The sequence below is a fragment of the Chanos chanos genome, chromosome 6 (assembly GCF_902362185.1).
Source record: "Chanos chanos chromosome 6, fChaCha1.1, whole genome shotgun sequence".
NCBI lineage: Eukaryota > Metazoa > Chordata > Actinopteri > Gonorynchiformes > Chanidae > Chanos > Chanos chanos.
In genome coordinates, this window is record NC_044500.1 from 30,658,097 (window position 1) to 30,684,305 (window position 26,209).

The 26,209-nt window shown below is 40.2% G+C and overlaps 3 protein-coding genes across 3 annotated transcripts; 2 read left to right on the forward strand and 1 right to left on the reverse strand.

The window, feature by feature from the left end:
• Positions 1-92: 92 nt before the first annotated feature.
• Positions 93-8,504, reverse strand: atrip (ATR interacting protein). Its single transcript, XM_030778258.1, has 14 exons — positions 8,275-8,504; positions 6,344-6,672; positions 5,414-5,493; positions 4,988-5,158; positions 4,437-4,552; positions 4,225-4,313; positions 3,898-3,975; positions 3,681-3,807; positions 2,184-2,870; positions 1,711-1,853; positions 1,509-1,600; positions 1,317-1,403; positions 683-941; positions 93-278 (listed from the first exon to the last, which is right to left on the reverse strand). The coding sequence occupies exons 2-14, from the start codon at positions 6,657-6,659 to the stop codon at positions 205-207; spliced, it is 2,319 nt and encodes a 772-aa protein (XP_030634118.1). The 5' UTR covers positions 6,660-6,672; positions 8,275-8,504; the 3' UTR covers positions 93-204.
• A 1,079-nt stretch (positions 8,505-9,583) lies between these two features.
• LOC115814509 (protein BTG1) lies at positions 9,584-11,028 on the forward strand. Its single transcript, XM_030777383.1, has 3 exons — positions 9,584-9,747; positions 9,931-10,067; positions 10,437-11,028. The coding sequence occupies exons 2-3, from the start codon at positions 9,950-9,952 to the stop codon at positions 10,787-10,789; spliced, it is 471 nt and encodes a 156-aa protein (XP_030633243.1). The 5' UTR covers positions 9,584-9,747; positions 9,931-9,949; the 3' UTR covers positions 10,790-11,028.
• Positions 11,029-12,264: 1,236 nt separating this feature from the next.
• On the forward strand, positions 12,265-24,897 carry ippk (inositol 1,3,4,5,6-pentakisphosphate 2-kinase). The gene is made up of 13 exons (XM_030776393.1): positions 12,265-12,387; positions 17,763-17,822; positions 17,945-18,040; positions 18,268-18,334; positions 18,747-18,868; positions 20,471-20,560; positions 20,816-20,874; positions 21,326-21,398; positions 21,647-21,926; positions 23,757-23,892; positions 24,171-24,273; positions 24,361-24,440; positions 24,592-24,897. Exons 1-13 carry the CDS (start codon positions 12,307-12,309, stop codon positions 24,815-24,817), a joined length of 1,473 nt encoding a protein of 490 aa, XP_030632253.1. The 5' UTR covers positions 12,265-12,306; the 3' UTR covers positions 24,818-24,897.
• Positions 24,898-26,209: the final 1,312 nt, after the last annotated feature.

Sequence of the window (26,209 nt, forward strand, 5' to 3'; positions counted from 1 at the left end):
ATATGAATGACACATTCTTTAATGTCAGCATTTTATTTAAAGAAAACATCAGCAGTCCAGACAAAGGCCTCATGAAAGAAACTGGTCTTTTGGAAACTGAAGCATAGTTCACAGTCAGAATTTGAAGTGTCCAGTCAAAATGTATTCATAATAGTGCATTCTGTTTAACATGGTTATGTAAGTCCTGAGTGAGTCGACAGGTTGTTAGGACCCTGCATCAATCTCCATATCTTCACCGTCATCTGCTTCAGGTCCACAGATTTCCTCCAAGGCTAATTCTAGCAGATATGAAGCATAACAAAATGGTATTCTGAGATCATTTAATGATCAAATCCAAGCAAGAACCACTTCTCCAAAATGGCCAAACAGATGCATTTCTCCAACCTCTACTTCGTATCTTGAGTCTGACTATGAGAGCATTTCTAAACATTTTACTGTATGTTTTTCAAGGAGTCATTTGAGTTTAGCAAACTCTAAATTGATATGATGGTGTGGGAAACTGGGATCATGTGGATAGGCTAGTGTCATGTGTAATGAAAAATCTTTTTAAAAGGTCAATTATATAAAAAATAATAATTGAAACAATCATTATTTTAATTAGTAATTGATATTCTTTAACATTTAACATTATTTGCTGTATTAACAGTTCTTGATGAATCCAAATGAATCCAGACAGTTTTACCTTCACCCTCAGAGAGATTGGAGATCTTGCGAAACGTGTCTCTGATGGCTGGGATGACCTGCTCGTACATATGCAGAACATCCAGGCAGTGCTCAGAGAAAAGGGAATCATTTAGAAGAAGCCAGTGTAGTAACATGAGGCATTCCCTCAGTAACTGAACCCTGGGACTGGCCCAGACCTGGGCACCGGCCGTTTGACAGTCTCGCCTTTTAACGACCAACCACTGTCTGTGTAAAACCACTACCAGGGTCCGCACAACCTGCACGAGAAAAGGGACGAAGGTCAAGCAAGGACAAATGTAAAAGGTAAATTTGGTCTAAAACGAATGGTTGAACATTTACTGCATTGATTACATTGGTTACAGAGGGTAGTGTTAGTTCTGACACTGGGGTATAAGACAAAAGGGAGAACAACAGGTATAATAACAGGTCTGTTACTTAACTGATCGTGTGCTGAGCAACTCACAGTTACATTAGGTGATTCACTCTTGAAGTTACCTTGGGGTTAACTGCTTTGTGCAGGGGCACATCATGCTTGGGGTTAAAACCCACTAAACCTACTCACTACATTATTATCACCAAGCTTCACAACCCCCAGTTTAAAACAAAAAAGCTCAAGTCTACCGTATTCTCACCTCGCTGTTGCACTGACAAGAGGAATCAATAAAAGCAGCCCATGTAGATGCCCTCTGAGTAAACAACTTCATCAATAAACGCACAACCTGTCAGCAGAGCAACGAGAGAAAACACATGACACTAATTATGATTTGAACGATGTAATACAACAAACTTCAAAATATTGCTGATTAAATTAACAGAACAATTACCTCAATCTCCAAATGACACCATGCATCCTGTGTTACAGTCTTGTCTGGTCTGGAAGTTATATACAGGAACACTTTGAGAAGTGGACAGGCATCTGTTGAAAGAATATAACTTCACTAAATTTAGCAAGTGTTGAGTATCTCAGGATGTGAAACATTCTAAAAAACATTGTTGATTGGACACTGTAAAAAGAAGGCTACTCACAAAAATGTGAACAGAGCTGGGTAGCTAACTCCTCACTGTGGATTATGATGGCCAGTAGTCTCACAGACAGACAAACAGTTTGGTATGATGATTCAAGAGACATGCATCTTGTCAAAGCTTGACTAGACATCACACACTTGAATCTGTGTTGGAGAAACAACAAGAGCTTGAAAGAACTTAGTAGATAGCAAAAGTGTCAGACAAAACCATCAGTCTTATGAAAGTCAGCTGGTTGTACATTAGCAGGTCCAAGCCAATGGACACAAATTCAGCTGTAATCACAGTCACAGAGTAGGAAAATCCACTGCTGGAATTGAAAAAAAGAAAAGAAAAGAAAAATACAATATATTTGAATCGTGCCAGTTTAATCTAATCTCCTAATTCACCTTTGACTAAAACCATTCAGTTAAAAAACAACTGAAGACGGATCATAAACCCTGAAGGACAAGAAGTGACTACAATGTCGGACATACCGCCAGAGCTCCTCCTCCTCAGCTTTATCAGCCAGCATGCACAGAGCCCTCAGACTGCTGTTGACTACACATTCCATCTGGTTGGCACTGCAGACGAACGTGGGGTCTGCCAGCTGGAGCAGCTTCTTTAACAGAGGGTGCTGTGTCTGCAGTCCTTCACTTATTCTGTCCGAGGCCTCGGGAGCCCTTGAGCACTCTGGCTGGTTAGCATGCTGCGCGGTGCCTCCAGGCTGTACCGCATTCTCCTGAGGCCGACACGACAATATCGTACGTACGGCTTCAGTGCTCCGAGACACGATGTGATACACAGCTTTCACGGCTGCCAAGGCAAACTCTTCTTGACTTCCCAAAGATTCCTCAACAGTAGAGCCATGGGTGCCCTCTGAGGAGCCTGACAGGGAGCTGCCTTGGAGTGGACTTTTGCCCGAGCTGTCGATGGACTCAAGCGTTTGGCAGTACAGGCCGATATGGTGACAGAGCAAGGGAAGGAGATGAACAGCCCCAGGGCAGCTCCTCAGTGTGGTCTGGGTAACAGAATCAGGGCTCTGTGGGATGTGTGAGGTGTGACTAAAGGCCAGTGTGGTCAACCCCGACATGGCCAGACACTGGAGCTGACTCAAGTCACCTTGAGATCGGTGCAGCATTGTGGAGTCTGTGACGGAGTTACTGGAGACAGATGAAGATCCCCTAATAAAAAGGGAAGGATGGGGAAAAAAGCAGTATGTTTATAGTTATTTTGCTTACTGGACAAAATTACAAAATGTCGCCGTGGTATTACCATATATTATACCACTTTACTGAAAGCATAGTACATACCAACTAGCAAATACTTCGTTCTGAGTGTATATTTAGACTTATTTCCTCTACAGCAGGAAAATGTGACACAATGGACATGATTTGCCCATCTATATCCTGAAACACTTTTGCAATGTCCAATGTGAAGAAGTGATATGGCCCACATATGTGGTGATGTCCAACTGTCAGCTAGTCATAGCGAACAGACTAGCTCTGCGCCTTGTGACGGGTGCTACTTTTCCCTGCTGACGGCCATAGTCCTGACTTTGGGGAAAAAATACTTCTTAACAGAAAACCAATATAGCAACACTTATTTTAGCAAGGCTGCCATGGTTTAACACACTGTCAGCAAGTCAGTTATTAGAAACCAACCACACTTCCACTCTATATCCAGCCATATCACTCTCACATTATACAACTATTTCCTAATAATAATTATTTCCACCAAAAAAAAAAATAAGAACAGCAGGATTTTGGAAGTATCATGTTACAAATATGTATTAAAGTATCTGCTCACAGTAGTTACTCATGCCATCACCTGAATTTTGATGGAGTGATTTAGTTTACAGGACATATTCAGGGTAATGGTGGTGGTTCTAATCTTTATTTAAAATTTATTTGTGAAGAGATCAAGGAAAATGTTGAAAGTGGGTACTTTGGCAGCACAAAGATGACTTTGAGACGTGAGGTCTTAAGACATACAAGCTGACATAGTTGGACTGTGAGAGGAGGTTTGGCAGAACATCGGGACTGATACATAACAGGTGACAAAGGCCCAGGGAGCTTGGGTCCAGAGGATGCTGGAGCAGCAGGTTCAATAAAACAGGCCCTACAAATAAAAGATTACAATATCAGTGTGAAATATTGGCATAGTGCTGCAAGTTAAGATTAATATAACTTGAAAATCATCTACACCCACCTTGATGATCTGAGATATGGAAGGCAACTGAGCGGGTCTCTTCTTTAAGATCGGCAGCTGTCTCATTTTCTTTACCATCTTAAAAATCACAATGTAAAATATCAAATGTAATACCAAAAACAACAACAACAACAACAAAAACGCTCACCTATTCCTTTGCAATATCAAGAGCGTGAACCTGCCATTCAACTATGTAGTTACTGAGTGAACACATAAAATCAAAAACTCTAGAATATAATCCTTGTTAGTACAGTATGGAAACAAACTGCCTATTATAAAAAATATATGGCAGCATGGTAAAAAGAAGAAGAAAGATTACTACTCTACCTTGATGTTTGATTGGTGAAGGCCTCTTGGATAGCTCAGCTGAGAAGGTTTCCTTGGTGATAAATGAGCGACCTACGGGTGAGGCCACACTACGACCAGCAGTGGGACAGGACAACTTTGGACTAAAGATATAAAGATGTTCTGTGTCAGGTCAGTTATCCACAATCTTTGGATGACTAGGGGACTGCAATTTGCTAAAATATCACATCTACCTGTTTCTTGTGGGTGTGCCGAGCAGTTTCCCTCCACGCTCAAAAGTTTGAAGCTTACTTTTCATTTCATTCATCTCAGCTTCTTTAAAATGCAGCTCAGACTGCAACGACTGAACCTGTGCAGGGTAGGACATTTGTTACTTGTGTCCTTATTCTGATATTAACTCACCATCACAAGTGGCTACACATCACTGAAACTAATGAGGTGGATTCTTTTGTACTGTATACACAATGGATTGCTTGCAAGAAACTGAATAACATAATCCCTAGATAAATTGGCTTCAAGCTGGCATGACCCACTTTGCCTTCTTGAAATGCAGCAAACAGTTTGCAAAAGTCGGATATCAAAACATTGAGTGTTCTGGGGGGTTTTTTCCCCAATACTGTCTACTCTACAAACACCTTTAATATTCAGAATTATGGAACAGTATTGCCTGTGTACTCTTGGTGGATAGCTTCCCTAGTGTGTACACATAATACATTCTGGGCTCTATTCAACACAATGGTGCTGTAAACTCTGGTAACATAGCTTGGGAGAGACTGCACTGTACCTTCTTGGCAAGTTCTTTCTCTCTCTCACTCTGTGCATGGGCTCTCTCTCTCTCCAGCAGCAGCTGGGCCTGTCTCTGCTGATCCCTCTCCTGGTTGGCAAGCCTGAGGGAATCACGAAGAACACAGATCTCTCCATTCTTCATCAGAATCTCGTCCTCTACCTTCTTCAGCTGTAATTCAACAGAAGATTTGTCTGTTACTGATGTTTGCAAGTTATACTATGGGTAACAAGATCATTCAGTACTCACATCTGCACATTCTGACATTCCTGATGATTAAGGAAAGGAGTACTTTTCGTGGGTAAAATTCAAGTGCCTGCTGTGAATTACATACAAATGTGCAAATATAGGAGATTTCTTTTACTTCAGGACATTAAATAATTCTACAGAAAAGCTCTGAATTTAACAAAAGAACAGTTTAAATACCTTTTCCTTCAGCTCTGCTTGCTGTGCCTCCAGTTTATTATAGTATGCATCATTTTTGTCCTTGTTTTTCTGAAATTTACCTTCAGAAAGGAAAAAAAAACCCTTTTAATGTTTTCTAGAATTATTTCTGCTTTTTTTTTTCCAATGTAGCTTCAAAATACTACCATGTGGCTCTTATGAACTTGCAGTCTTGGCATCTATAGTTCCAACTAGGAATATACAACTGGTGACACTTTGAGTTCCACAATTCTTTCTTCCATACTCTAAAAAGTGGGACACTGCCCTTTCATGCCAGCAAATACTTATAAATTCATATTTAGTTTCTATCTATTCTTAGTGAACTTTGTTAAAATTAGAAGTTGATTGAACTGTAGCGCCCTCTAGAGCAGGCTGTTTTCAAAAAGAACCACTGATAGATTCATTCATTCATTCATTCATTCATTCTCTAAGCTGCTTATCCCAATTAGGGTCGCGGGGGTGCTGGAGCCCATCCCAGCATTTAGTGGGCGAAAGGCAGGGAAACATCATGGACAGGTCGCCAGTCCATCACAAGGCAGACACACAGACACAGTCATGCACACATTCACAACTAGGGGCAATTTAGTATCTCCAATTCACATGACTTGAATGTCTTTGGACTGTGGGAGAAACCGGAGCTCCCAGAGGAACCCCATCCAGACACAGAGAGAACATGCAAACTCAACACAGAAAGGACCCTGGCTGCCCAGCTAGGAATCGAACCCAGGCAACAGCGCTACCCACTACACCACCGTGCCACCCCCACTGATAGATGAAATTTGCAAAACTCCATTCGCTCATTTACTTTTTTAAAACCCTTTCGCTATGAACCAAACATAAGCTAACCCATCAGTTCCTTGTTCAGGCTATGATGAAATATGAGATGAATTCTGAATGACTGATTTGACTCACCAAAACCTTCAGCGTCTATTTGTTCAGAACTATTAGTTATGTTGCTGCCACCTGCACTGTTACTAAAGTGATGACTGCTTCCAAGAGAAAAAGTTCTCCTTCCCTCGTGCACTGCTGGTTTGGGCTGCTCTCCTGGACATGTGCCAACAGAATTGTTCATGCCAGGGGCTGGAACATCCCCTGTGATTGCCTGTGATGCAATTATGTCTATCTCATCTAAGTCATCTTGTGTGAATTCTTCATCTCCAAAAGGGTCGTGTTCAGGTGGAGCTTCATGTTTAAACCCCTTTAGACGTTTGCTTGGGGGGTACTCCATGTCCAGGGAATGTCTAGTAAGGTGAAGGAGGGATGAGACATGAATTACTGACTAAACTGTTATCAAGCTGAGATCATAAGTCTCACAGAAACGTATGTGGTTGTTTCATTATTTGAGATAACTTAACATTAACGTCACACAGACTTAAATAATTACATGTAAAAGAACTGAGCCTGGTCTATGCAGATATCCTTCAAGATCTGGAGTTGATTAAAAAAAACAAAACAAAAACAAACATAAAAGTACACCCATGGAGCACTTTATTAGGAACACCTGTACACCTGCTTATTCATGCAATTTTCTAATCAGCCAATCATGTGGCAGCGGTGCAATGCATAAAATCATGCAGATATGGGTCAGGAGCTTCAGTTAATGTTCAGATCAACCAACATAATGGGGGAAACAAATGTGATCTCAGTGATTTCGCCCGGGGCATGATTGTGGGCGCCAGACGTGCAGGTTTGAGTATTTCCGTAGATGATGATCACCTGGGATTTTCACGAACAATAGTCTCTAGAGTTTACTCAGAATGGTGTGAAAAACAAAAAACATCCAGTGAGCGGCAGTTCTGCGGCTGGAAACACCTTGTTGATGAGAGAGGTCAACGGAGAATGGCCAGACTGGTTCGTGCTGGCAGAAAGGCTACAGTAACTCATATAACCACTTTGTGCAACTGTGGTGAGTAAAAACGCATCTCGGAATGTAAAATGCGTTGAACCTTGAGGCGGATGGGCTACAACAGCAGAAGACCACATCGGGTTTCACTTCTGTCAGCCAAGAGCAGGAAGCTGAGGCTGCAGTGGGCACAGGTTCACCAAAACTGGACACCTGAAGACTGGAAAAACGTAGCCTGGTTTGATGAATCTCAATTTCTGCTGAGGCACACAGGGTCATAATCTGGCAAAAACAGCATGAATCCATGGACCTAACCTGCCTTGTGTCAACAGTCCAGGCTGGTGGTGGTGGTGTAATGATGTGGGGGAATGTTTTCTTGGCACACTTTGGGCCTGTTGATCTCAATCATTGCTTGAATGCCACAGCCTATCTGAGTATTGTTGCTGACCGAGTGCATCTCTTCTTGGCCACAACTTACCCATCTTCTAGTGGCTACTTCCAGCATGATAATGCACCATGTCACAAAGCAAAAGTCATCTCCAACTGGTTTCATGAACATGTGTTCAGTGGCCTTCCCAGTCACTGGATCTGAATCCAATAAAACACCTTTTGGGATATGGTTAAACAGGAGATTCACAGCATGAATGTGCATCTGACAACTCTGCAGAAATTGCATGATGGCCATGTTAGCATGGACCAATCTCAAAGGAATGTTTTGAACATCTGGTGGAATCCACGCCATGAAGAAGGGAGGCTTTTCTGAAAGCAAAGAGAGGCCCTACCCAGTATTGTTGTGTTCCTAATAAAGTGCTCAGGGAGTGTACATGGCTCTCAGTAACATTAACTTACAGCTCAAACTTGCAGTAGATTGCTTAACTTTTTACAAGCCTACACTCACAGCAATACGTAGTTGTCCCCTGTTTCTATTTGAAGCAACATTTAATACTTGAACAGCAAAAAAGATTAACTTTTTAGTGGAAGCCTTTAAGTTTATACAAACCTTGTGAATACAGAACCTCTGGCAATTCCAACACACAGGGATGGATGTGCTAGAGAGCGTGTGGAGGCAGTCCTCGTAGAACAGCAATGGTAAAACGGCAGTGATAATTACATTACTGTTATTTTTAAGCCTGGTCATAAGTTAAACAGGGAATTTACTTATCTACCTTTTGCGCACCAGGCTTGCATCCAACTGTATATTTGATAGCGCGCAGACAAAACATTAGCTATTCGCCGCCTTGTCTCGTGTTACCTTTTTCTTGTGGAGGAACAATACATTGCGGTAAATTACCTCTACTCTTTAGACACTCGAATCACAGTTCGAAGGCATTTTAACTGTGGCGACAACGAAACAGATAGGGGGGTCTATTTCACATTGCGAGTTCAAGTTTTGTCCATGGGTGCAATACCACAATTTGAAGCACAGACAAGAAAAATTGTATTCTGACATCTTATTGGGTGAGAAAACCAGGAAACTTCGACCACGAATGAAAGGCAAATTTAATTGGTCCGGTTGTCAGAATATATTTACACTGTACGGATCGCGTGAAGGAACATAAGTAGCAAAATTGAACACATCCCTCCCTCATTCACCGCCTTCATCGATAGACCACTTTACTAGGTCTCACTTGGTGCCCAGTGGAGTGACTCTGAAGAATCCTTGTAACGAATATAATTCAGAATGTCGGACTTCTGTGAATTTCATATTAAGTATTGTATATTGTTTGCTAGACTACACAACCTGCGTTGGTTTATATTTTAAATGATTTTATCAGCGTTTGAGGAAATCCGCCTGCCCATAACGTGGTCACTCTTGCTTGTAATTTGCCTTTCATGCTTTCGTCATTTCCTTCGTGCATCAGTAGTGTTTTCTGGCAAAGAACGTCTAGGGTGAGCTTTAGTTTTAATACTGAGGGTATATATCACCTTTAATACTTAAACAGTAAAATGTGAGTAGGGGCATATTCTAAAATTAGCACATCATATCAGTAGTCACAAGCAGTTGTCTTTAGGGAAAGAATACGTGAAAGAATATCTTTAGGCTAAGAAGAAGTCACGAAGCTGAGAAGCTTAAAGGTTCGAACAAATAATGAAATGTTTACTGGGTTTAGAGCAATTAACAGAAAATTAACAGGTTACTTTTCCCCGACGTGTAATTTTCCTTTATGTCCTAATCTCAGTGTGGTCAAACCATGGTAACGTAATCCATGGAAATAAACTATTATGACGTTAACTTAAAGTCAAAATGTGATTGGTTGAGTGGGGTTGTGGTGCTCGGGAATGTTTACCATCTGGCAAAGAATCCCTATCAGCAGCTGCGTTACAAAGCCTGACTCTCTTCAATCGAACGAAACATTCTAGTTGAAAATAGACATTTATCGTCTATAAACTTATATCTTTTACATCAGAACTACGCCGTCCAGTATAACCTAGAAGAAACTCTCGATCAAATCCCTTTATCTCAGTGGAACAGGTTGGTGTTTTGGTCGTCAGTTTAACGTTGTACTTGGAACAAAGGAAATTGGTCTTTGCTCTCTAAAGGGCCTGCAGTCGCTCTGCTAACTTGTTTAGCGTTCTCAGATGTGTTAAATCTTCACTTTTACATCAACATTTGCTTTTTCTAAAAAATAAAGATCATGTTTACTTCATATTGCAGCTAATGAAAAGATTTCAAAATGAAAACTGAGGTATCCACAGCTGCGAACTTCATTACAAGGTTGCTGAGAGGAACTGGACTTCTTTCGGAAGAGCAACTGCAACAGTTTAGTAATTCTCTTGAGGAGGCTTTGGGAGGTAAGATTAAGATGTGAAATGCGTTTGTTTTGCCCGCAGATTTTCACTCGTGTGATTGAATATACAGAGAATATTAGACGTATGACGTATGAAGATATTTTTACATATCATTTTAACATATCACAACACACTGATTCTCTGTGGCTATGGAGCTTTTCGTTACCACTGAGTGTCATATTTTTGACGCCAGTCTATTATTGAGTCACGAATTTCATGCATGTTTGATACATCTAATACATATACTAATGCATTCTATGACAGTTGGATGCTAGTGCTTTGGTTTAATAGAGACGGAAAATGCATTATAGTGTATAAGTACATATGCCCAGAACAGAGCTTCACAATTTCCTTTTCTTCCTTTAATTTTAGAGCATTACCAACATCACTGGTTCCCCAATGCTCCATGCAGAGGTTCAGGATATCGATGCATTCGTATCAATCATAAGATGGATCCTTTAATAGGAAAAGCAGCTTGCACCATTGGACTCACCAGAGATCAGCTATTTTCACTGCTACCAAGTGAGCTGACTTTGTGGGTTGATCCATATGAGGTGTCTTACCGGATAGGTGAAGATGGTTCTATTTGTGTCCTGTATGAGTCCACACCACCATCAGTAAATAATGCAAGCCCAGTGGATAACAGGGGCAGCTGTAAAGATGAACTAAGGATTGAACGATCGAGCCCCTCCAAATCATTTAATATGATGACTGTTTCCAGTTAATGGTTTAATAACCTTTGCGAGCCACCAGTGACATATTTATATGTCTCTAGCTCGTATGTCCAATAATTCACTCTTCATTCTGTGTAGAATTAAAGATTTTTGTATTACTGATGAAAGATCTGTGCTCATATTTTGTGGGCAATGCCCAAAAGGGATTTATTTTGGATAACTGTAAGCTGTAAATGATCTGTACAGCAATGTAGCAAATGTTTTACAAATTTTTATTAAAAAGATCAGTTGTATTTGTACTAATGGTCATTGTGATTTGTTTCAAGCTGTTACACAGATGGTGAGTATATAATCTGTCTCTGATGTCAAATGAAATAAGTACCTTTTTTGTATAAATTATACATAAAAAGTGATGCCTCGACTAATCTGAAGTATCTGCATGTGTAACACACTTTCACCAGATATTTTTCAGTACTCTGTGTTTTTAGTGTTTTGACTACATTGTCCATAGAAAGGCTTTGTAGTCTGAAAACTGAATGCAAAGTTTTATTCAGTTTTCATTAAAAGTTTTGCACCAAATTGTTAGGGTCTATGGTGGTGTTAGATTTAAGTAGTATAAATGATTTTGCAGTAAATTTGGCATTCTATGTAGGTAGCAACTGCTAGGTAGAGCCCGTCACAAAAATGCCAAGACTTGTCCATGAGCGGCAGGGCACTTCTGAAACTGTAAAAATACATAAGGGGTTGACAAAAAAAATAATCAAAAGCTTTGGACTGCTGTCCTGAAGAGGAGACTGTAGCGCAATTGAGATCTCGTTTGGTGGCCGGTCCAAACAATTCCATCAGACTGGATGACTATGGTTTACGAAGGATCAAGATTCCATTGGTGACGTAGAAAGAGTCTGGGGTTTTTTGTGTGTGTGTGTGAGCAAGTTTCAAGTGTGATTGCAATAGCCCAAGCACTTGGGTGCTTTACAGGTTGGTAAGGAGGTAAGGAAAAATATTAAAGAAGGCTCAATTATAAAGCAAAGCACAACAGTTGTATTGCTGTGGATGCTGTCTGGTGGAACAGATTGCAATAAAATCATCACAGGCAATGTGATATGTAGAGGAATATGTAGTGCTCACCAAGTAAATTTAAGTTTTGTGTATCCCAAGACAGAAGACAATGAAAATAGGTTTCCCCGAGTGTATTTTGAAGTTCCTCGTCTATTGTTAAGACTTCGAATCACAGGAAAGGTTTTAGGCAACTGATTCATTTAGGTGGTAGCACTTTAATGAAATCATTCGGTAAGAAAAATACTGTCTGAACCAGAACGTCTGTTCGCAGAATATTAATTAGAAAAAATTCTGATTCGTTTAAAAGGCCAATGGCAATCCAGCTCACTGGGTTTAACCAATGGAAGGCTAGTAGGCGGAATATTCTTGCGAAAGCGGTAGTTGCGCTCCTTCGGTGTGACAGAATAATACTTGCCTAGCTGTAGTCTGTGGAGTGGTACCCCTGTGTGGCCTGTCAAGCTTGTAAGTTTGGGTTTTTGTAGTCTTTCATCTTCCAGCTCTGCTGTGTTATGGAACTGGATAAAATGGATGAGAATGACTGGAAATATCACGGAGAGGGCAACAAGAGCCTTGTCGTCTCTCATGTCCAGGTAAGGCTTCTCGAAACTATCGCCAAGCGACGTGATGGTCAGATGAACTAGCATGTAAAGCAAACTAGCTAGCTAGGGTTATCTTTAGCCATGTAATAGTCTGTAAAAGCAATAGTTGGTGAGGTGAGTTGTGCGAAGTAAACACGGGAGAGAGACAGACGAAAAAATATGCAAGCCTGAGAATCAGGAGCTTCACTTAAATTTTACTGCAAGACGTATGTCTCTTACCGGCTACGTAGGAAGGCTAGCTCGCTACCTTTGCTAGCTAACTTAGCCTTTACTTTAGGTCGACATTCCGTCTTGTCACCGCCACACCTCTCGATTTACATCAGTGTGAACAGTTGCTTTTTAGAATACCTGTCGTAAATGTATAGCACAAATTAGTGTAACCATACAAAAGTTCTGAACGTTTTGTATTGTGTCAAGCCCTAGTGATTGATTGGTAACTCATGTTGTAACTTGAATGTCGAAAACTAGATCCAACTAGCAACAGCATAGGTTACGACCTCCCAGGGCATCACGCGGTTACATCTCAGGAACCAACTATTAATTAAAAGAAATAAAAACCTGATTTTCATTGAAAATTTCTTAAAGTTTTCGTAGTGTGTCTTGCAGGCCCGGTATATGATAAGAAAATAAGCTTAATTGTCCGTCAAACTAAAGTGTGCAAGGTCATATCACTCAACGTGGAGATCGTCACTCTGAAGTAAGTCGATATTTTATCATAATGTAGTTTTTTCTTATCGGCGTATCTTAAACTGTTAACCGTGACGTAGGAAGTGACATGGTTAAATTCGAGAAGAATCTCTTGCCCTGGATCTCAAGGATCGTTAGTACAAAAACTCGTTTGGAAAATTTGGTAAAATATAGACCTAAGATCGTAATTTCTAAATTATGGGTCACATTTAAAAGGTCAGTGAAATGGAACGATTTCGGGAGTACACTGTGGAGGGAGGCCTGAGTCAGTACGCGTGAGTCATTAAAAGTGGGCTAAGACCATAGAAGGTTTGACTTAACTGGATATTCACTAAATACGTAATAAAATGGTAACCACATATCTGCTCATATAAAAAGAGTGTAAAAGCAGGGTCAGTATGGTACATTGTAAACATTTGCTCACTTTGTACACTTAATTCGTGCTTTTGTATACACATTGTGCTAAGTTTAACATATGTTAAGAAAATATGATGGGGAACATGGGCTACTTCCCTGTACAGGCATGGCCACTAATCTTGTGTTTATACATTTCTAAGTTGGTTCATGCTGTATTCTAATCGCAGTGATTATGTGTCTTGGTTGAATTCTCCAAAATTTAAAACAGTTTTTTTTGTATAGACTTGTACAAACCTGTGCAGACACTATGGTCTTCATTTGCGATTGCACAAATTAGATTACTGAGCACTATAACACACTACGTCATGTGCAGTATTGTAACTGAATGTGATTGAGAAAGCATAAAATTTACAGATTGGTATAGACTATATGAAGTCAACATCTATAGTGCCTTTCAATAGTTGTTCAGCAAATGTTTTAAGATTTAATGTCCTGTAAAGCCATGCCCTTTTAAAAAAAAAAAAAAAAAAAAAAAACTGAAAATTGATCTAAGTGATAATCAAACATTTCAGGTGCATTCTATTAGTGGTGTTTGTAAATCACAGTGCCTAGTGAACTCATTCCATAATTTAGAATTACAAATAAATTTCATATACATGTCCTTGTGTCGCTGTGTCAATTTAGGCTATTTCAGACTGAGAGTAATTAGAAATAAGCATTTTTTGTTTTTGTTTTTTTCGTAGATTACAAATTTAATCCAGTCAAAATACATGTGAATTTCATTCATCACAAATATATTATAAATGTATTAAAAAGTACAAATAAGCGGTACAATTTGAACTATGTGGTTTTAAGTGCATTTAAGTAAATTTGGCTCTTTTTAAGTAGGGCTTGTGAACAAATGACCTGTTTAATGTTTGAAGTACCAGTAACACATAAGAGCGCTACATTAACTGGTCACAGATCAGTTGAAGTCCTTTATCTTACAAAAACAAACTGCCTACACTAATGCAAATTTGTAACAAGATATCGTTAAATATATGTCTTCCCAACAAAGAGAGTTTTTGGAAAATGAAAACTCTTCACAGAACATATGACGTCTGTCGTGGGTGTGAGACAAGGTAGTGATGCTGTGAAATGCCTGTCCCTCCCAGCTCCTGTATGGGCTTGTCCTTCACTGTTTAGTGTTGACACACAGTCCACGTTTCCCACCACTCCCAGAGTTCCGCTGAGGCGGCTTTGTCAGGGTGCATTGCACATACACTGTTTTAAGTGCCTTGAACACACAAACAAGTCCTTCCCTTGATCAAATACATTGTCATATTCATAATATTTCTGGACAGTTAAGACAGTTCAGCGCTATATATGCGTTGCTGTCTGTAGTTTCTGGGTGGTGCTGTCCCAATATCATTCCAATACTGAGCATTACACCATATATTTTTTTAAAACCCCATGTTTTTAATATATTACATGACCTAGTCAGTCTATAAATCAACCAGTTGTACCTAGTTTTGACTGTAAGTACGTGAGTCTTATTGTCGTAACTACAGACACTAATACAAAGTTTTACATTTATTTGCAAATGTGTTGAGATTAGCCTGTACAGTTGTCAGACCTTCACACTATAGTTATCTGTACCATGGTTAAGCACCATCGTAGTGCAGATATGTTTTTGCTGAGGTGTGAAAAGATTATGTCTTAGGGCAAAAACATTTATAAAACAAAGTGCTTTTTTAGCAATCTTATTAAATCAGTACAAAAAAGTATTTTTATTGGTTTATTGTTAGTTTTAGGCTAGTTTATAGTCTTTAATAACTTTATAGGGTAGGCTTTATTACAAGCTGGTTGTTTTGGACAGATTAACATTCCACCTGATCATCTGTTACGCTTATACACACGTCAGAAATGTATGACAGCTGATCTTGAAATCTATCATTCGTGGAACCTCTCCTGACGGATGTTACAAATGAACTTCCCTGTTAAAATAAACAGATCAGATGTCACAGACAAACTTCCCTGTTAAAAAAGGACACATCTGAGTCAGAGAGAATGAAATCACACTCAGTTTCTTACATCTCTAAATGAGCTAGAGAATATGGGGGGGAAAGTAAAAACAGAGGAAGGGAGTCAAATCTTGTTAAACCAAGTTAGGGAATATTACATTTTCTGTTTGGAGTGGAATGCAGTGCTTAGTTTAACAAAATTTTGTAATTATGGTCATACTGAAACCCTGACATAAAGGACTTCAGAACAGCTTCAGTCCACTTTGGCGTAGATTTGACAAGTGTGTGGAACTCTGGAACTGATCCATGCCCATCAGTCTAACTAGACACCAGTTCTGCACTGTGAATGCAATAGAAATGATTCACTAGTATAGGGTGTTAACTCTGTGTTATGTATTTGAATTGATTAGTTTAGGTCCACTCAAGTATATGCTATAACAGCGTGGTCACAGCCAAACTCTGTCCAGCGGGAAGCAAGCACCGAGGCCTTTAGGTTTCCTTTAACATTCACCATTTGTCTGCATGTTTAGACTGATGTGAAGGATGACTCTTCTGACAAAATAAGGTTTTCTTGTTGTTCAGTAGACTGCTGTCTGCGTTCTATGGAGAACTTTCCTTGTAATTGTGCATTTTTTGGTGAAATAGCTGTAGCCCAATCCAGGGTTCCTTATTGAGAAACTCACAAAAGGCTGTTCTGGATGAAACTTCCTGGCCATGCCATAGATTGATTTACAGAAAAAGTCTGAAGGATTGCTGTCTGTTTTTCAGTACATGTCGAACCACTGCATAGGTATCATGGTCGAGGAGTAAAGCACGTGTGTTCACAATGGACCCTAGTTGTGTTTTTTCCCATGGACTTGCAAACATCACCTTGGCCACACTTGATCATGAAATGAGAGCAAGTTGAGAAGTCTTTGTCATTGACGTTCCTGCCAAACCTTCCCAACCCCATTTAAATCATCCAGATCCTCTTTTTCTTCGTATAGTAGCCAAAATGTGATTAATGATGTGTGACTTTTCCGCACACAACATCTTTATATGTGATCCTATGGTATGGTATGATAGAGTGTCAATTGCTGAATTATCTCAAGTATAACACCTATGTGGAGGCACCTTCCGTCAGTATACTTTGTAGCCTTCTTTTATTCCAGTGTCTCCTTTAATCTGGTAGTTTCCTGTGCCTCCCATTGGATTAACAATTGTGCAGTCATGTTCAAGTCAAAGGGAGTGTGGGAGTGAGATAAGACTTTCGACATTCCGATAGCATTGTAGATCAGTATTTCTCAGTTCTCTTTCCTGGACAGCTAAAGGACAGCACTCTTAAGGTATTTGCCAGTCTAATGCACCTGACACAAGTCATCAGCTAGTTATCAAGCTCTTGATTACCTAAAGCAGGTGGCTTGAAGCAGGGAGAGAGATAAAGGTGTACAGTTGTGCACTTTCAGGGCGAGCATTGGAAAACACCACCCATGAGGTTCTGTTGTCTTCTTCCCCCATTTAACCCCTGTCCATATAAACCTTAAAATACACCTGATAAGGTTTCTGCCTGCATCTCTCTGTAGCTCACGCGTTTACTTGTTTTTTTGTTGCCCCCCCCCCCCCCCCCCCCACCTATTCTTGTCCTTGTATCTGTTGAGTCACTGAGCTTAGCCACAGCACTTGGACCACAGCCAGCTCCTTAATGGCTACATGCTGGGAAAGTGTTGTACCTCAGTTGGAAGTTGCTTTGGATACAAGTTTCTGCTAAATGAATAAATATAAATGTATTTAAAGAACAAGAATCACATTTGAGGATGTGCATTTGCTCCCTGGTGCTCCATCAGCTGATCTGTTTTGTACAAATAACCATGAACGCTGATGTGTTCTCCTCTCGGCACAGTGGAGTCATGACCAGTGAGGTAATGCTTTCAAATATCAAGGACCGTTTCCTTCAATTTCATGAGAGCATGACCTCACATGACCTCACAGGACCTCACAGGACCTCACAGGACCTTGGATCCACTTGAAGAGGACAGTTAATAATCTAATGATGCTTAAAACTGCACTGGATCTTATTCTCATCTGTTAGGGCAGTAGTGTCTAAACAGCTGGTAAATGTAATATTTTTTTTTTCTCCTTCTGAAGGTTAGCACCAGCACCATTAGAATGAACTTGAAGGCTAAGTTTACTTTAAGACACAACACTTTAAAACAGTGTGGATCAATCTGCAGCATTGGAGACATTTTCTGAGAATTGAAATGTGATTTAAAAAAAAGACCATTGCTATAGGATGTTCAATATATATTGTTTTTTAATGACAGTTTCCTCTCATTTCATCAGCACTCAAGAGTCCTCCGTGTTTTGAAGTATCCCTCAGAAGATGCTGAACGTTTACATCAGGTAGGATTTCATGTTTTATTTTTGAAATATGACAGAACCGGTTCCATCCAGTGCTCACTGAAGTGTTAAGACGAGTTTGAATCTGATGTTGACTTTGGTTTCTTTTACATTTTCTTTTACAGACAGTAGAACAGGCTTCTCGACACATTCAGAACATTGTGGATTATAGTAACAACGTCATGAAACCTCTGCTCGGGGAGCAATACGTCCACAGTGGAGTAAGTTATTCATTTTAGTTGTTTTTTTTGTTTGTTTTTTTGTTTTTTTTCTGGTTCCTCCCTATCTTATAAATGTAATTTCTTGAAATTGTAGGAGCTGAAATTTGTCTTAAATTCTATATTCGTCTAATTTGTGATTTTTTTTTTTTTTTCTTTCTTGAAATTGTTGGGCATGAATCAATGAATCAATGAATTGGGGGGAAAATAATCATTTTAAATGTTCCCAGGAGGTTGTCAAACTACCCTTGGATTTTGTTAGGCAGCTGTCTTTAAAGGTTCAGCAAGAAAGACCAGGTGAGTGTTCAAATCTCCAACACCAGCCACTGGTCGTTTTGCTTAACATGTTGTCAGTCGTCTGTCAGAGAACAATGGCTTTATGTCTTGTGAAATCCTCCCACAGAGAGAGATGTGACTAGACTATGTCAGAAGGCATTTCCCACACCACAGCTGTGCCCTTTTCTTAGAACAAGAAATAAATCACATTGTGACACCATTTGCGGTTCATGCTGGATGCCGCTTATGCTTTTCTTTAACCTCCTTAGAAATACATCTTATTCATGACTGATTTCCAAGAGGTCCGCCTGCCTGGAGTTCATCAACACAATACCATTTCTCTGAAATAAAACAGTCTGTCTGCTGAACCGTGGGATTGTGCTGGCTATAAATGTGTTTGGGTATCTTATGCTCGTTCCGTTGTCTTTTTCAGAATTGCGCTGTGATAAAGTGATGGACACTTTCAGTGGCTACAGCCTGTGCTTGCCAAACCTGACTCAGCTCTCCTCTTGTCGATTTGAAGATCACAGACCTCCTCTTTGTGTAGAAATCAAGGTAAACCTGAATCCCAGCTTTTCTCCAGAAATCGCCGTAACATAGCGGCTGATTGCCTGGTCAGCCAATTCTTACATTTTTTTTTTTCTTTACCTGAAGCTGATCAGTGGTGGATCACTGTAAAGAAGAAATAGCCACAGTTCTAGGTCCTTCACAGCTTGGACTTATCACAACAGTTGTGTAATAGATTCACACACGGTGGCTTTGGTACTGAGAGTTCTTTTGTATATCTCAACACGGCAAAACCTTCCCGGTCGTGCCAAAGCTCTCTGAGTGAGGTGGTGCACAGTAACTTTTGAAGTGGACTGAATAGATTTAAACTCACATCATGCTGGTATTTTCCTTCAGCAGTCCCAGTTACTTCACAGCTTGTGATTCAGTATCTGGTAAGCTTTTGCTGTTCTGAAAGCAATAAGAGGGCAGTATTTATGAGTTCCTGTGAGAGGAGAGGACAGTTGCTCTTTAAGGTTGTGAGTTGCATTCTTGAAAAAGGTGCTTCTGAACCTTCCAAGATAAAGTCTGTTGGAGCTCTGCAGGACTGAGCAGCTAGGAGATTTATCGGGACATTGAAAATGTTTAACCTCATTCATATTTGCACTTCTCGATCTCACCACTGGTATGACCCTTTCTTTAAACAGAGAAAAACAATAGAAATCTATGTGTGTGTGTGTGTGTGTTTGTGTTTTGAATGGGGCTTCAGCCAGAAGCTTTCCAAAACTCCTTCCCAAATCTGGACAGTTAAGTTAGGGTGGAGCAGTGCCTCCTGATTAAATAAGCATGCTCTTCTTTCAAAATAAGAAAAGTATGTCTGTGTCCAAGTGAAAAGATGTGTTTGTTGACAGAAATGAATTCTAACAAGGCATCATGTGAACATTGTGGTTCAGTAACAGTGTGCACGTTGCATGTGATTTAGTCGGGGTGGTCAGTGCTGAGGGAACAAGGCTGTCCTCTACATCATAGCGCTGGTTCTTTACTGTGGCAGTGGGATATTGTTAGCGTGCTATCGGATCATTTGCCACGGCACGCTGTCGTATAACTTCAGAAGCCATAACACACCTCCGCACTGTCATTCTCTCTCATTAGCCATGATTACACTGTTGTAAATCTGTTGAATCAGTAACTGGACCGGATGAAGTAGATAGCGTTGATTGTTAATCTGCCGGAGTGTTGGTTATAGCTGTGACATAGAGTGCATGGGAAATAGCAGACCTTTGAGCATATCTGCTCTATGGTAATGTGAGAGATTTCCAAAATAGAAAATAGTGCATAAATTTCATTAGTACTTCTTGTGTAAACATTTGTGATTTTCGTTTTTTTTTTTTCGAAGGTTAGTAGTCATCAGACTTAGTTATGGACCTGGACATATACTACATTGTGCTAAACACAAGACCAACTATGAGGCAGCAAAAACCCCTGCCATGATTCTGGCCCTTGTTCACTGGATTGGGACCTTTAAGATGGTCTCCCTTCAGTGCCATGTTCTGTTTGTCTCACACTAATGTGGTTCTAATGTGCAACCTTTGTGGATTGACATCAGTTGACAATATGTGTGTTGTATTCTAACCTCAGCTGTTTGATTTTTTTTCTCCCCTCTCTATGTAGCCAAAATGTGGATTTCTGCCTTTCTCCAGATACGTCACAAAGGAATGCAAACGCAAAGTGTGCAGATTCTGTATGCATCAACACTTCAAGGTAGAAATTCTTCTTTAATTACGTGTCATGCCTTCAATTCATTTGGTTTCCAAAACAGGCCAAGCATGACAGTGAAACGTGGGACTTGGCTGCTATGCTTAGGACTTAGACTAAAACCTGTCATGGAGATGAACTGTTCTAGATCTTTATGTACAACTTTCGAGGGTTCTGGTAAAAGTAGTAGCCCTCTAGTGGTCAAACCAGTTAAATGCACTCAGGGTCAGTGAAATTTATGTGGCTCTCTGTCCTTTACAGTTAGCAAATGGAAAGTGGAATCGAATAAGCCGTTACTGTCCCTTGGATCTCTTCTCAGGGTGAGTGAAATGGTATTTCAAGTGAAGAGTAACAATATTTCTAAGGCTCGAAGAAAAGTGAATAAAAAGCAGCTTCCCTAATTTAGGCGGAACCATTTTTGGTTGGCATACAAGAGATGATTAGACATGGTAACCTCAAAGCACTTGGGGATATGTTTTTATGTAACACAAGGTTCTTCATGTTGTTTGCTTGGAAGAGTTCACTGACACCTGTTAGGTGGGAGTTTGAAGCTTGTAATATTGTCTTACTCGTGTTTTGTGATGGCTACATACATGAAAAATACCTACTACATTAGGGAATCACCCTAACTTATGATCTTACATAAAATGTTGGTTTTCCAGAAATGCTGTGGCATTGGAATGTGGCATAACTGTTTTAAACCGTTGCATATTTCCTGATTAATTTCTCCATTAATACATTGTCCAACAAATGCCTCATTCTTTCATGTAGGAACAAACAGCGAATGTATATTGCAATCAAACACTTGTTAGAGGAACCACAGAACAACTTTCGAATTTTCAAGGTAGGTTTTAGTACTTGTATGATAAATCCACACACAGCCTTTAAAAGAATGAATTTATCAAAGCCTTTGAATATAAAAATCATGTATGTGTGTGCTTGTCCCACTACTGTACTGTCAGCTATAGGGCAGAGAAATAATTTCAAACAATATCCACAGGGAAGAAAAATCTGTTTACATCATGAGTGGTTAATCCATTGTATGTGTGTCCAGATCCATCCACTCCCTGTTGACTCTAATCTGTTTTTCAGGGTGGTGAGTTGATATATAGCTGTAAGGACGATGCCAAACAGCAGCCAGACTTGAATGAGCTGGTGCAACACCTGAGACCCTACTTTCACCATAGCAACGGTTATTACAACGGTCACCAGTCCAGTAAGACGGTCCTTAACGAGTTCATTCAGGTGGTCTGTAGTGCTCTGTTGAGCACTGGGGACTCCGCTTGCCCAGGAGAGCTGACCAAGCTGCAAACCCCTGAGAGCAGGGCCTACTGTGAGGCCAGTCCTTTACACAGAGACCTGCTTCGCAACGGTGAGAAAAACATCAGCTCATGAGCAATACGTGATGCGTGGCTGACTTGCTTTTCAGAAGTTCACTGTGTCTCGTACATTTCGTAATATTTCAAGGTATTGTGACTCAAGAGTGAAACACTCACGACCTCAGCTATCAGGACATGTCTTGAGCTCGGATGGTTAGGGTGAGAGTCATAGTAATAAGGGTGTGGTGCACTCCTCTGCCTTTTCCACTTAGATACTGACTCGGGATACACACCGGTTTTCAGTGGTGTGAAAGCTGGAACTAGCACTTATTTTCTGTTTTACTCAATCATTTAATGGGATCGTTTGAGTAAGATGTGCTTTTGAGCCGTGTGTCTTGTGAAAGCTAAACACAATGTCATATTTTGAAGTTACTGTGTAGTATCACCTATGTCTGTCTTTTGTCCTAACCAGTATGCGATGCCATGCAGAAAATGTAAACCAGGCTTTATTTTTTTTTCTATGACTCTTTTGAGTTGTTGGTAAAGTCAGATCACATTTGGAATGGAGTGTAAAATTAAGAACACTGTAATTGGATCCAGATACAAGCTGGTCAGACCAGTTAAAAAAAAGCATATTTGCATGCCACTGTTTTTTTTTTTCTTGAGTCATTGGACTGCTGTAACACGCAACTTCTCCAAGCATGAGGAGGTATTTAAAGAAGAATGGAAGAAAAGTTCAAACATCCTTCTACAAGTCCCTGAGCACACATTATTGTTGTTTGGTCAGCTTTTCATTTGAAAGTTGTTTTTGCAGCATGGCTTGTATTTTGTTTTTAACTATGTTATGAAGAAAAAGGCGGCAGCAAATATGGCCACCCACCAGGGCATTGAAGAGAGTTGTGTGTTTTTCCTGCCTTTGGGTTCTATGGGCAAGTGTGTAACTATTAAGGATCGCTGGATGAGCTGATGCTGAATGACAGAACACACCGTCGTAATGGTGAACAGTCAGACTGTCAGGTTGATGCCGTAGCTTATAGTCTCAGGTCAGATTTCACTTCATATGTTAAGTCAGTTTAGTCGTGGCCAGTCCCCTCATATTTCTGTTCTTGTGCGACTCCCTTGCTGGCTGAGGGCGTTGGTTGTCATGCCTCCTCCGCTCCACGTGGAGTTGTTGACGGATTCTTTTCACCAGACCGTGAAAGACTTTTCTGGGAAGCTGTAATGTGCATGAAGGTGCACACTGTGTTCTCCAGATCCATCCACTACTAATCTGGCACCCATAACCAACCAGCGGGAGTCGCTGTTGTAACAGAGAGACAATCCACTGTTGTGTGTGCCCAGCCAAGATGAAAGCACAGCTAACAAGACACAGACCTGGGTCTCCACAGTGGTGGAGCAGCATCATTTTCACTGCACCACCCATGCTTTATTTCTGTTTGGGTTTTTTTTTTTTTTCTTGAAGTTTAACAGGATCTGGAAAAGTTTTAATGGGATGTACTAGCTGTGCTTTATTATTTGTAAAAGGCGAAATGAACAATTTGAATATAGTTAATGAACCCTGAACAGAGTGAAATTCCAGAGGCTATATCATGGACATTTCTCAAGTAATCACACCCTGATTATATGTGATCAGATTCACTATTGGTATATTTCTAACATGTGCTTAGGTAGGAGAACAGGCAACGATTTACACTGACCAGCTTGTCCATGAATCCATTTTTTGTAGGATAAAATGTTTTCTGTTTGGGTGGTCTTTGTGATAAGTAATTTGTTCAAATTCAAATAATGTATGTTTACGTTATTCTATTTTTTAAATTTATTTATTTAATTTTTTTTTTTGAGTGTCCATAACAGTGGCACTGTTTCTTCTGTCTCAATCCTAGCAAACCAGTGCCTACCCAAAGACTGTGTCCTTGCAAAAATCCTCCAAGCTCAAATGCTTGATAACCTGGACATCGAAGGGCTTTACCCGCTGTACCGGCGAGTGGAACAGTATCTGGAGGAGTTTCCCAAGGAGAGGTAACAATGGCCTAATCTTGTTAGAAATCTGTTTCCTGTGGTGTCGTTTTGTGAGCTTATGAATATATTTCTGTGGATTCCTCAATGTGCTTGATGTGTTAAAAACTTGAAAAATGTGTAGGATTTAAACAGGCCACTGGGTGATGCTGATGTCTCTCTTAAAGAGTGAACCTTGTGTGTGTGGGTGTTATGACGACTGAAGTGTGCTCACCCATCCTTTTTTATAACTAAATATTACTCACAGAGCCTTTTTTTTTCTTCCCCACTCCCCTCTCCAGGAATAGACTGCAAATAGACGGCCCTTACAGCGAAGGCTTCCTCGAAAAAATTAAAAACTGTCCATCTGAGGATGATGGATCTGTGGATTATGCGGTTGGGAAGGTAAGATTCTCCTGTTTGAACTCCTCTCTTTTCCCCCATGCCTGTAAACATTGCCTGGTCTTTCCTGACACCATACTGCTCTTTCAGGTCCATCAGTACAGAGTGGCAATGACGGCCAAAGACTGCTCCATTATGATCACTTTTGCACCTTGTGGAGAGGATGAAGAGTGAGTTCAACACTGTTTTTTTTATACATGCACTTAGAACAGTGTTCAAGGTAGATAGATAGATAAATAAATAGCTTCATAAGTGACAACCTTAATCTAGAGCCTACATGGTGACAAGTGAAAACATTTATTTTACTGTCCTCTCTCCTAGTTTACAACCAAACTTTGAGATTCAGCCTGTGAAGCCCAGATTCACATACTCCGTGTCCATTCTGGATTTGGATCCCAAACCATACGAGAGCATCCAGCACCAGAACAAACTGGACTCTAAAATTGTCAACTACTACTTGAAAAGTACGCACTCCAAACAGGACCTGCCACCCTCCAGTCTCTATAAAGAACGTGAGGACTGTACTCTGGTATTTCACCCTGTATAGACCATTCTCCTCATGCCTTTCCCTTCAGACTGCTGCTTCCCAATAAGCAATGAAAAATGCAACGTTTCAACATGGAAACATATCTTTATTTTTTGTTCCCCCCCCTCTCCATCCCAGACGTTCATGAAATTTATACCATATTTTGTGAAGTGAATGTAGGTTTGACTGTGGTATTGGTGGTGGACTTTGCACAAGTTTTTCCTGCCCGTCATTACAGGGGATCTCAGAGAGACTGGTTTCTCCGGCCCCAGGGTTATGAGTGAAGGACAGACCAAGGGTGAAAGGGTTTGTATGTGTGGTCAATCTAGTTTGAATACATGCAGCGGCTCTACTGTGGTGTATATAAGTGCCAAAAGTTGGCTGTGGTGGGTTTTTTTTCCCCCATTAGGGCATTGTTTTAACATCTCAGCTTTTTTTTTTCTTAAAACTGCTGAAATGCTGAAACAGCAGAAAGCTACTGACAGGAATTGAAATGAATGGATTACAAAGTGCACACAGGGGGAGTCAAAGTCTCTTTCTCTCTCTCTCTCTCTGCTGAGGTTGGAGGTCTGAGTGTGAGAGTATACTGAGAGTATTCTTCTGTTACATACATTGAACTCCTCATAGAGAAGCCTTCATAAGTAAATCTTAAGTGCACAATCTAGTCATACTGACAATAAGCACAGCATGACTGCATGTTAGCAGATGCAGAGATGTGAGTGTTAAAAGGTCAGAATTACTTCATTACCTCTGATCTCAGCACTGCGGCTTTTGGTAAACATGTAGGAAGAGACACTGCTGCAGTGGCTGAAGAGGCTTCTAAAGTGAGGCCTCTGGTTGAAGACTGTATGATTTTTATAACTGAGTACTTGGCTGCCTTTGTTAAAACCGTTGCTTACCACAGAGGCTAAAATATAATCCTACCCCCCGAAAAGACGGTTATCTATGCTTCTTGACAAGCCTTTATCGTTTTCAAATGACTTTTCTTTTTTTTTTTAAATGGAAGGTAATTTGATATGACATGTTGTAAAATCACACCATTGCTACTTAATTTAACTCTGATATTTGAATTTTGACAAGTGTCAGTTTCTGAAGGAAAACATCTTTCTAGCCAGGATGAATTTTAGCACACTATTTTCCTCTTTTGTTTTATAAGCAGTGGTAGGTTGGTTAGAGTAACACCATGCATTTAGAGTGTAGTCTACAGTGGTTGACAAGTCTTGACCAAATTTTGTCAACATAGTTGTCCAGCACTTGGACATATTTACAAACTACAGACATTAATGTGAAGAACGTAATTAAATCCAGCAATGCAGATATTGTTTCTCTCTCCTGTGTGCTGTCAATGAACTACTATGTGACTGAACAGACAGCATTGGATACTTGCTTCAAAATCAAGATTGTGTGTCCCAC

What these genes read in the sequence shown, in the direction of transcription:
- atrip (XM_030778258.1), bottom strand. Translation starts at nt 6,659, where the DNA reads ATGGAGTACCCCCCAAGCAAACGTCTAAAGGGGTTTAAACATGAAGCT. An exon ending in TTCACCAATCAAACATCAAG is followed by an intron (nt 3,976 to 4,224) that starts GTAGAGTAGTAA and finishes GTGATTTTTAAG; the next exon opens with ATGGTAAAGAAAATGAGACA. An exon ending in GAGGAGGAGGAGCTCTGGCG is followed by an intron (nt 1,854 to 2,183) that starts GTATGTCCGACA and finishes TCTCCAACACAG; the next exon opens with ATTCAAGTGTGTGATGTCTA.
- LOC115814509 (XM_030777383.1), top strand. Translation starts at nt 9,950, where the DNA reads ATGAAAACTGAGGTATCCACAGCTGCGAACTTCATTACAAGGTTGCTG. An exon ending in TCTTGAGGAGGCTTTGGGAG is followed by an intron (nt 10,068 to 10,436) that starts GTAAGATTAAGA and finishes CTTTAATTTTAG; the next exon opens with AGCATTACCAACATCACTGG.
- ippk (XM_030776393.1), top strand. Translation starts at nt 12,307, where the DNA reads ATGGAACTGGATAAAATGGATGAGAATGACTGGAAATATCACGGAGAG. An exon ending in CAGAGACCTGCTTCGCAACG is followed by an intron (nt 21,927 to 23,756) that starts GTGAGAAAAACA and finishes TCTCAATCCTAG; the next exon opens with CAAACCAGTGCCTACCCAAA. An exon ending in CCTTGTGGAGAGGATGAAGA is followed by an intron (nt 24,441 to 24,591) that starts GTGAGTTCAACA and finishes CCTCTCTCCTAG; the next exon opens with TTTACAACCAAACTTTGAGA.